The sequence below is a fragment of the Anguilla rostrata genome, chromosome 7, assembly GCF_018555375.3.
Source record: "Anguilla rostrata isolate EN2019 chromosome 7, ASM1855537v3, whole genome shotgun sequence".
In the NCBI taxonomy this organism is placed as follows: Eukaryota; Metazoa; Chordata; class Actinopteri; order Anguilliformes; family Anguillidae; genus Anguilla; species Anguilla rostrata.
In genome coordinates, this window is record NC_057939.1 from 39606628 (window position 1) to 39618139 (window position 11512).

An 11512-nucleotide genomic window follows, 5' to 3' on the forward strand; every position below is an offset into this window, starting at 1 on the left:
AGATTAATGATACTACCTGTGGAACAAAAATGCAATTCTTGTGAAAATAAGCATAACATCACTGAACCACAGGCTCTTGGATAGCTCATTCGGTTAAGGCACCATGCTGTGGATGAGCCTCATGGCCTCTGATGGAATTTGAACCATGCCAGTGTTGACTGTGGTCAGTAGTTCCATCGGGAAACGTGTAATTGGCAATTATGACATCCAGAATATGGGAGGTTTCTGTTTGTCAGGCATCCATGTTTATCGCTATCTAGTGACCCTCGCTGGTCACTCGGGTGCCTGTGAACTACACGTGAAAGCCGCATACAAAAGGTACTCCTCCGACTCTGTTCTGTGTGAGCTTAGCTGTAGTCTGCGATGGGAAAAAAAAGCAGCTGGTGACACCATGTGTTCAGGAGGGGAACCGCAGATCTTTACACGCTGCCAAATCGGCAGTGGGGTTCAACCGCACAATGAATGCGGTAGGCGATTGCCCATTCCAAACTGCGGTGGGAATTGGAGATTCTCTGCTCTACGGTGGGTGCAAATAAAAGAACAAAAAACAAATAATTATTTAACACACAGGTGATTAGTTGTGGAGAAGGGAACAGGGAGAAATGATGCAACAATGTCAATGTGGAGAAGCTGGTTGGAAAACATGTTCAGTTTGGAGCGACTTCTTAGGAAACACAATCAATATGAAGCAGCTCACTGGCAAACCTGGTCAAAGAGCAGATCATTGGAAAAGTTCTCAATGAAGTGCAGCTTGCTAAAAGACAGTCAGCTCAAACACAGTTGGAAAACTCCACCAACAATGTGGTCAAGAGTAGATTTCTGGAAACCACAGTACTTGTGAAGCAACTAATTACAGCCCAGACTGAGGCAGGGAATGAAATGGGCTGCCTCCGCCATCATCTAAATAAATTAACAGTAACTGTCTGAAACAATACCTTGCACAAAACAAAGCCACAAATTAGCATTTTCTTAATGTAACATAATGCAAGACAAAATCCTTTACCAAGACGTATTTGTTATTTTAAAGGTATCTTACCCATTGAGAACAAGGGTTGGAATGAATCAGAGTTAATCGTGTTAATAATCAAGTAGGAGGCCATATCTCTGAAGGTGAAGTTCAAATTCTCTCCTGACAAGGAAGAAAACCCATGAGCCTTTGCATAGGTATGCCGTTCTAAAGTAACAAGATGTTAATGTATGCATGCCATTCAAAATGAATAAAACAGTGAGGTATATGTGCCTTTAAATTACCAGAGTTCTAAGGTAGTGCTGCACACTGTGCTAAATTAACTGGATTGTACTGTATGCCCTTCTATAGTAATTGAATGATAATGTATATACTTTGTATACTATCTATAATGTGTATACTATCCTTAAAATAAAGTTGGGTATGTGCAATGCCAAGGCCAAAATCATCCATACGTTTGATAAATATGGACAAAGAAGGCTGTTTAAAACAAACAATACAGAAAATGAGCTGTATTGTATGTACCATAGTGGCTAAATGATCAAATTAAAGAGGGAAAATATATATTTGTTTATAAAAATAGTCCATTTTTTTCAACTTGTCAAAATAAAATCCAACAAAAATAATTAACACGCTACCTTTGTAAAGTCAATCTTGGGGAACTGCATCGTGGCCACTCAAGCCTTCCAGTATCACTGGGGTAGAACAACGAGCTGACTCTATTACCATGGGGAAAGGCAAAGAGCATGCAGAAGAAATGAGACAAAGGGTTGTTCATCTTCACAGGTCAGGAGATGGTTACAACTAAATAAAAAATAAACATACCACCTTCCATTATTAAGCCAATGATTAAGAAGTTAAACTGGAACAGTGGTAAAACTGCCTACTAAAAGACATAATTGCATCGTTCTCCCAAGCACAGTGAGCAAGACGGTTTGGGAGGCAAAGAAAAATACAAGGGCCACCGCTGGAGATCTACAAAATTTGGTTGCATCTTGGGGACCCAATGTCTCCAAATATACCATCCAACAACTACATGCCAAAAGGCTGGAAGGACTGCAACAAAGCGTCTATTTTTCAAAACTTTCAGCAAGACAATGAGTCTAAACATACCTCAAACAAGAAGTGATTAACTGACTAGAGCATTGTTCTATTATAATGGCTACTTAGTCTCAAATGTGTGGTTTAACTGTAAGAAGGCTGTCAGACCAGATCTGAAGTACCTTGAAAGATTCTGTACGGCGCCGTGGCCAAAGTCCAAGAAGTGAGGGTGAAGAAAGAGCTCACAATAGGGCTATGACTAATTTTGACACATATCTTTTTGCAAAAAAACATTTTTTTTTAAACTTGTAAAGAAAAATATTTTCCTCTACAATATAGCTCATTGCATCTATGAATTATTTTATATAGTCCTCTGGGCTTATTTTTATCAATGTTTAAAACAATAGGTAATCATACTTTGGTCAAGTATGATTGCCTGTAAAGTGTAAAAGGACGGTATTACAAACAGACTTGCGCAATTAACAGGATAACCCAGTGAGAAAATGTCATAGCCATAAACAAAATGTGAATCTGAAATGTACATCTGGTTTGTATTGGCATATGTGCACACGCGTGCACACATACACAGACACACACACATATGCGCACACACATGCATCCTCTGTATTATTAAGAAGAGTGTAGCTATGCACTCATGCATATGCCTTGCGCTAAAGATTTCACAATGTTTAGATGGGATCAATTCAGTCACAAGGCAAAACATCCTCAGTACTCACTCAGTTCACAGTAACATCCTTTGAAAGCAACGGCTAGCCTAAGCTCAAAGGCAAAGTGCATGTCAATTCTTGTAAAATTTATAAGGAAGACATGAACACACCGTACACATTATGAAAGCCTTCACGTACTTGTCAGCCGCAGATAACCATTCAGCGGCTCAATAGCGAGAATGCAGAACGTGCAAATTATTTCCATTACAAGCAGCAGAGACACGCTCGCTTTCCACAAACGATGCCAGCAGAAGCAGCTCTGAATAAATGATGAGGACGAGGCGCACTTCCATCCAAGGTAAAATAGGCTTTTGTCTGGACTAAAACTGCATTGTCATTGATTATAATATAGATGGCCAGCACTTGACAGGGGCATCAGATGCTGAAATGGAGAGTGAACATCCTGATGGGTGCACTCCACGCCATTAGACTTTGGGTATTTTTTACTGGCACTGGGTTGCCTTTGGGATCCCCCCATATCATTCCCGGCATTCGAAGCTGTCCTCCCACATGTTCAGTTGAGGTCAGTCATTACAGCACAGCCCTGTTAGATCAGGCGTTCCACAGTATTTCACAGCTGAGCGACAAGACCTGCACCACTCACACCGGTTACGAGACACAAACTCGCATTTTGTTGCCATTTCCCCCATGCGGCCATTTCAAATAATTATAATTCCATTGGCAAATGAACATGTCTCTGCAGTGTCCTTCAAAAGTATGGTCCGCTAGTGTGAACTGTGTTATTTTTGATACATACTTATGTAATTTGGATCTGAGATCAAAAGACGAATGTGAGACATAAAGGAAACATTTACCAATTGTTTGTTTCCCTGGACAAAGACAATGATCTTGGACTGACAGCCTGAGACAGACCAGTAGAGGAGAGTAGGAACAATAAAGCTGCTTCAAGAGGAAGCTTTCTGTCCATGAAGATTTTGGGCTTCCCAAGAGAGCAAGTGAAGATCGTCACAAAGGGGAACAATATTACCATGAAGGCAGTCACCTCTTCTACTCTGCGACATTTCACGCACCTGCTGTTATGAAAGAGTACATTTGTTCTAATGAGGTATCAGGCAATGTTGTGTATACTGAATGAAGCTAAGGTTAATGGACCCATTAGATATTCCAGTACTTGCAGCCCACATCTGAGGCACAAGCTGGTTACAGGAAATACGGCCCCTCCTAACAGCACCCACCTATCCCAGAAATCACATGCAGCTCATGTGATCCTCAGGTTAGTCAAATTTTACATCAAAAGACAATTTTAAAGAGTGAAGTCGTGGGTAACCTGTGAGTTCAGAGATGTTAGCAAGTAAGCACATGAACGTCCACTATAGAACGTGATGTCACACCTGAAGATGCAATAATGGTATGATTAGATCTCTTAACTAGGAACTACAGATCTTTACCTCTGTGAGCTATTCGAATGTGTGATTTGAAATTTGGAGCAGGCCTACCCATATTATGCTTGCAAGAATGGAAAACAGACTGAGCCAGATCACTGATCCATTTTCAATACCAAAATACCTCATGGCCAGTAAAACCCCAAACTAAGAATTTTAAAGTCATAGTCCTTTAAAGTTCCTTCAGAGGAGATGAATCAACATATGTTTGAATCCAAAAACTAATGTTGGTGCCCAGCTTTCAAAATTGTGCATGAAACATTCTGGGTCACCATTTATTGTGTTTTTTGTATAAGTAAATGTACAGTAAACCTTCTGGAATGGCATTAAACTTGTAATACTCAGGACATTGGCAATACACAGTAAAATGTCCAGTATTAATTCAAAAGTGTTAAATCTAACAGTGTATAATTCAACTCTTAACAGATAGCATTTGGTCCCGCTTTGGAATGTGGGACCAAATGTTATCTGTTAAAAGTTAAATTAACACTGTTAACGCTGGACATTTTACTGTGTACCTTTGGACATAATATAAATGAATCCATCTTCACAAAAATCTAAAATGAAGCGAGACACAAGCAGGTTTGTTTTTTGTGGATGATTGGGGACAGGTTTATGAGGTTTATGATTCAAATCCCAGGTACTGGGGAGCTTGCATTCGCTGTCACCTCCCACCGAGCTTCGCGTTTGTGGTCCCGGAGATCAACCGACAAACAGCATGCCCCGGCTTCCCAGCGGGCGTGCTGCTGGTGTCTGAAGAGGGGGAGCCGCAGTGTAGGAGGCGGGATAGCAGCCCTGAATATCACATGCACCAAGTCTGCCCACAGGCTCCTACATTCACAGCTTCGCACAAGGTACTGCTTCAGCAAATGGCAGCAAATTGTGAAAACAATGCACATGCCAAAGTATGGGTGAAAATGCCACTTATAGGTGCAGTATTTTTCAGTTGCATTTGAGAAAAACAGGGTGGACCTGATGAAACTGCTAGATGAACTAGCCAACCTACTGTATTCAAATTTAGTAGTATCCTGAGTGGTCACAGCAGTATCAACAGTATCTATAGCAGCAGTAGCAGAAGAGTACTAAGAGCAGCGGTACCAGCAGTACTAGTAAAACCAGCAATAGCAGTAATCAATCAGTAGCAGTCCCAGCAGTATTAGCAGTAGTGTTGGTAGTAATAGCAGTGTTAGACTAGTAGCAATAGTAATAGTACTTTTATCAGTAGTTACAGAAGCAATACAGTAGTAATAGTGGCAATTGCAGTTTTACTAAGTCATAGTAGTCGTAACACTCATAGTAGTACCAGCAGTAAAACCAGGGATACTTATAATGATATTATTGTAGCACATTAATACCAGGAACAGCTGTGACTGTACCTGGAGCAATAGTTGTAGCATGAATACTAACAGCAGCAGTAGTGGTACAAGTAGTGATAATAGCAGAAATGGTGTCTGCAACTGCATATCATAACAGCAGAAGTAGTAGTAGTAGTTGCAGGAGCTGTCATTCAAACAGTTTTAGTACACTGCAAATAAAAGGCACAATTGGATAAATCTAAAAGGTAACTTTAGTTTGTTGCACCAAAATGTTTTAGGTTTTTTTCCATTGGAAATTTGTAGGTTCATTCAACTGAGCCTAAAAACTTTCAATTGAGAAAACCTAGGAAAAAGGTGTAACAAATTTAAGTAAAATCGTAGATTTATCAACCTATTTTTTTTTTTTTTTGCCAGCATAGCAGCATTTGCCTTGGTAGCATTGGTAGCATTGCTAGCATTTCTTTCTTACCCCCAAGCCCAGGTCTGAGCCGATTATCATAGCCATCCAGCAGTCTGTCCAGGATTCTGGTGAAGAGAGTGATGTTGTTTTTGAAGGCGTCTGTCGTGGAGTCAGCTATTCCTGACCTTAAGGAAAAACACACTTTGGTGAGCACATACATGCCTATTTAAATCGTACAAGACTATTTATGCAGTTCTCAGCATTTTACATCAATAATATTCATTTCTGATCCACTGTCTTAACCCATAACTGTTGAACAGTGGACAACTTTACAGAGAGCTAAACACAGCGCAAGGTAAAAAGGCAGGCAAATTGAAAAAAACATGATAGCACTTCAGCACTTTTCTGGAAACTAGTATATTACTGAATGGTGATCAAATCACCCCATGTTCAACACATGGCAGGTCAGTGCATTGGTGAGCATTCAGACATTCAGACACAATGAAGTGGGCCTATTACTGAGGTGAGAATTGTGTGCAGTATGTGTGCGAGCGTGCATGTGTGAGTGCGTGTATGTGTGGGTTGGGGGTCTTGAATAGATGGTTTTCTTATGTAGGGAAACACACATGCATTTTTACAAAACAGAACATTTACCAAACTATTACAGATGTAGCAATGTCACATAGTAATGGGTGAAATAAGATAAAATGTATCCCTGTATTTTCACCCTGAAGTTAATCTACACATGAATTAGTTTTACTGTACATATATTTTTTTGTTTACATGTAATTTATTTATTTTTTTCCTGTGGGGTGATACAGATGTAAAAAATGACACAACAATTAACCTTATAAAGGTCATTTGGCAGAACAGAATAATGAACCCATCAAATGGATGGAAAATACAAGATGAGTTAAATGCAGGGTAAGTAAGAACATGAGTCACACACGAATGCTAATTCTACCGCCATTTGAGAAGCCTGACCTAAATATACATCTCGATATGAATCATATCCTTAAAATCCCACACTGTGCCTAAAATTATGATAGATCAGATATAAAGCAAATAGAAACCACAGCTAGAGTTACATGCAGACTTCTTGTAACAGGCCCAGCCCTGCTGTATCATAAATATTCCACACTCAGGTGTCTGTAACTTAGTCACCAGGGGCTGTGCTCTATAGCATGCTGATATCTTGATGGCACTAAGTCTTCTATCACTAGGTACCTAGTTGCCAGTGTTTGTCGTATGAACCCAGGGGACAGACAGCAACTATCAAACATCTGTTTACTTGAACTACCTGCGCTGGTAAAAATGCTTCTCCTCCTTAACACTTACAGAGGTCACAAACGCCTTCTGCCAAACTTTGCGACTTTGGGTTCTTTGTGATTCCCACCATGGAAGTCACCAAGTCATGCAACACTTCATTACATGCCCCTGTTAATGAATGCACAATCACAAGAACGGCTGCTTTTTCTCCTCATGTTCCTACATGTCTCCAGCATGTACACAATTGCTCAGTTCCGCTCTGGAGTAACATTATCGTTTTTTTTTTGTTTACACACTGGCAGACAATATTAATTCATGTGCAGGTTGCTAATCTTTGCGATTTGCAAAAAGCTCAAAACTCACTCTTTCTAAATGATAAAGCCAATGATTGAACCCTAATATTCCTATTCTGCACATCTGCACATTTGGTACACTATAAAGCAAACAGAAAATTTAACTACAAATACAATTTTATGGATTGCATAAGGAATGCCTAATGAATAAGACTTAAGTTGGTGTTGTGGTTTAAAATGTGTTATGTGTGTTTGTTTTTAAGAGGCAACATATCAGCATGTTTGTTAATATATGGATAACGGCTTCACCAAATCACCCTCCCAACCTTTCTACATATACCATAACATTGTATTATAAAGGTTCAGATGCTAATACATTTTAGTTCATTGCTGTAAGAAATTTCCTCATATCAGTTCCCAGAAAATTGAGAGCAAGAGGAAAACAAAAAATAAAATAAAAAAACTTCCGTCCCCATCATAGGCCTGTGTGACATGGTTCCGAATGATTTTTATTTATTTATTTTGGAGGGGTGGTGATGGTTGGTCAGGGATTGACAAAATAATTTTATCACTCTCACATCTCAGAGCTGACTACACGGTCACGCATCCAAACGTGCGCATATTTCAATTAATTTACATGGGAAATAAAAACAACACTTTAGGTTTCCATTTAACGCGTTCGTAAAGTAAAACAAAACATAAAGCATGCCGGAGCCTCAACTTAGATGTGTGTTTCAAAATCACATCACGAGTTACGTCACGTAACAACACATTCATTGTTTCTGCTGCAAAGAGAAAGAACAGTAAATCTAAACAAATGAATAAAGGGCAACTCAAAGTATCTATTAATTTAAAATAGTTATATGACTAAACTAGCAAAAATGTTACATTGACATACGTCTTCGGGGACAGATTGACAGAGCAGCAGCAAGTGTTTCTGGGCGACTCGACCGACTAGCGTTAGAAACCATTTAGCGTGAACTCTGGTTATCCTGGCATGCACATACTTAATCATCAAGACCGTTTCCCCCTTTCAACTCTGTGAGATTGTATGCTATCTCCACCTAGAGGAATCCAGTCCAAACGTCAGCACAGCTCAGTAATACCGCCAGGCACATCCTACGCTTATCCTCCTCTGTAAAAGACTGCTGTGTTGTCTATCCGCTGTTCCTCTCTCCTCTGAACTAATTGCACGTAAACTCAATCGCTTTGAGTGACCGCTTAATGCACTCAAGAGAGGAACTGATGCCGGCAGGAGAGGCCGTCTGTCTGTCGCTTGCATTCTCGTGGCATGCAGTTGCATATATGCCAATAATTAAAAAAAATAATACAAGAATAACACTTACCTTGTCTGCCAAAACACCACCAAAGACAATGTGAAAAATAAGTAGCGAATACAGCGCTCCCTTTCCCTCATAGCTGATATGTACGCCTACACAGAAGAGAGAAGAAACATGAAATTCAAACCGTTACACGATTAAAACAGAAAAGAAAAAAATGTTCCTTTCTGCAAACTAATACATTAACTAATATTCGACACTTGTTTCGAAATGTATTCCAGAATACACAGTAAAACAACCGTCTGTCTACACTGAAAATGGCTGTTCAGAACACATCTATGTAGTTCTATATTTGTGGCACTGCTTAGTAAGAGAACATAATTAGCATATATTAAAACGTATCACGTCTGTATTTGACGATCATTTCTCCTACCCTTCCCTGAAAATGGGGGATTCCATGAGAAAACTTTAGAAGATCAACACATTCCCAGCTGATGTTTCGAACGCATACGTGCACAAGTGTACCTGCTTTTGGTATTGCCTACCACTTGTTTGAGAATTTGTAAAATGTGTAGAAGAATCCAGGGATTGCATGGACTGCACCCACTACAGACAGTACCCAAGGAAATATCGCATCAAAATGTGTTTGAAGCAACTGTCTTTTTGTGCGTGACGGGTATACCAAAAGAGCAAGCCTACCTGGAAAGACGAATTTCTTTCCTTATCTAGGTCCTGAGGAGGATGGATAAGACGGGAAAGTTGTGCCCAAAAGCACGCTGCAGCAATAAGATTGTCTTCAGTGAGGTTTGGGTAAGAACGGGGGAGCGCGCGAAGACGAGAGCGAGCCTGAATAAATTCCAAACGCTAGGAAATCACTCGTAACACGGGTCGTTTTGCCACATTACAGTGTCTTTCAGCCGACTCTTCCCATGGACATCCCAAGATTTTAGGTCCTTTCTCCTACTCACACTCCGCACACTCCGAATTGTACGTTGCTCGAGCCAGGGAAACAAAACTACAAAGAAGGAAAAAAAAGCTCAGACAGACACCGGGTCCTAAAGCTAGTTTAGTAGTGGAAAACAATCGACACACAACACTTAAGAATGCCGCTATTTCGACTCTCAAGGTATTGCCCTGTATTGTATTTGTTTAATTGTAAACTAATACTATGTGACTTGCGGATCTATTATTGTATCATTAGCAACCATGAAAAGCCAGTAAGTAAATATCTCTATCACGACGTAGAGAGACGAGCACCCATCCAAATCCTACGATTGAAGCATCTATTGTAATGCCATCTATTTTGCTAGTTTAAGCTAGGCTACTATGTTGATTCTAAATTCAGCAGCGTTCAATAAATATATACAAGCAAATAATAGGCTTTTGTTTATTTATTTATTTGATGTCACCGATACAACACGTTGCAATGCGTTGTTCTGTGGGGTAACTTGCCATGACAAGACAAGAGGGAAGTCTGCAACAGAATCCCGTCTAATGTCTCTGTATGATTCATTTTAGGTACTTGGTATCTTGCGTGGGCAGATAAAGATTTATTTATTTATTTATGTATTTATTTATATGTTCTCCTCCAGGCTTTCGGTTGTGCGACATATGTGTCGTGTGCGTATTGTGGTTTTGTGTTAATAGGTTCAATCACGCAGACATTAAGACAGTCTTCCCTCGCCGCGAAATGAGTTGCATAGCATAATGCCTGGTATGTGTCTTCTTGAAATGAACAAATATGAATTTCCCCACAACAGCTGGAATTCTGTAGGACCACTAATAGATGTGTGTAGAAATCGAGAGACAGACAGAAAAGATAAGAAAAATGAAGGGGTGCAGCTAAAGAAAGAAACGAGGTGATTCATCACTGTTTTTGGCATGTATGTGATTTTCAGCGTGCCTGCGAGGATATGAGTGCCAGAGTTTGCCTTTAGAGTACAACGGCTTATTATGAGACAGTCAAGGTGTAACGAATTATAGACTAAATGTTTATTTTTGTTTATAAACGTGGTAGTGAATACTGATCATATTTGTTCAATGCAATTTCATTTTTAGCAAGCTGATGTTGCTGAAGAAATTGCGTCACCGTTTTGAGTCTGCACTACTTGAACTTATTACCCAACGTCTTGTATGGAATTACATTCATTGGTAACTACTTTTTGGTCGTTCCATTCGAATTTAATCTAACATTCGTTTTCGAACAGCTGACACATAAACATGATGCAGCGAGTGAAAATGAAACCAAGTCATGCAGACATTCAAATTTAGAACTATTTTTTGTGTTCGATATGCAGATCTGCTCTGCGCTAGGCTACCTGTAACATGTGCTATGCTAGTCTCATGAGAACAAAACCGCTATGGCTGTGTTCCATAACGATTTAACAACATCGGAGCTGTCCTTTCAGAACCATGATTGACAGCGCATTGCCGGGTGGTCATAGCAGGCTGTGTCACAGCACATCTACTGAATAACTGAATAATTCCAAAGTCTCGAATACGGGCAGGAATACATCTAATTCCCGTAATATGTGTACTTTGTCACATTTTTTATGGGATACGAAGGGACCCCCCACTAAAAATCACAGCGGTTTTCCAAGTTGGCTAAATATGAAACGAAAATACGTCTGTACAGTAATGTTAGCGCGTGTCCCTTCTTCATCTTCGATGTGTATTGATCCCGTTGATACGATCTAATCAATTTATATACATCTAAACCCTTTCTTAATCAAATCCCTTCAGTGAAAGTATTGCTATTTTTCATTTTGAAGTGGCCAAGTATTTAATCTCGATGCTCAGTCATCCGCCCAGGAGT

The 11512-nt window shown here is 39.8% G+C and overlaps 1 protein-coding gene across 1 annotated transcript in view; it reads right to left on the reverse strand.

Moving 5' to 3' along the window:
* Positions 1-10021, reverse strand: part of LOC135259680 (gamma-aminobutyric acid receptor subunit alpha-2-like) — an 82365-nt gene extending 72344 nt beyond the window's left edge. The window contains exons 1-3 of the mRNA XM_064344296.1: positions 9397-10021; positions 8764-8849; positions 5925-6040 (exon numbers count right to left, since the gene is read on the reverse strand). Of these exons, the coding sequence (XP_064200366.1) occupies positions 5925-6040; positions 8764-8834 (187 nt within the window). The 5' untranslated portion in view covers positions 8835-8849; positions 9397-10021. The remainder of the gene's footprint in view (positions 1-5924; positions 6041-8763; positions 8850-9396) is intronic.
* Positions 10022-11512: the final 1491 nt, after the last annotated feature.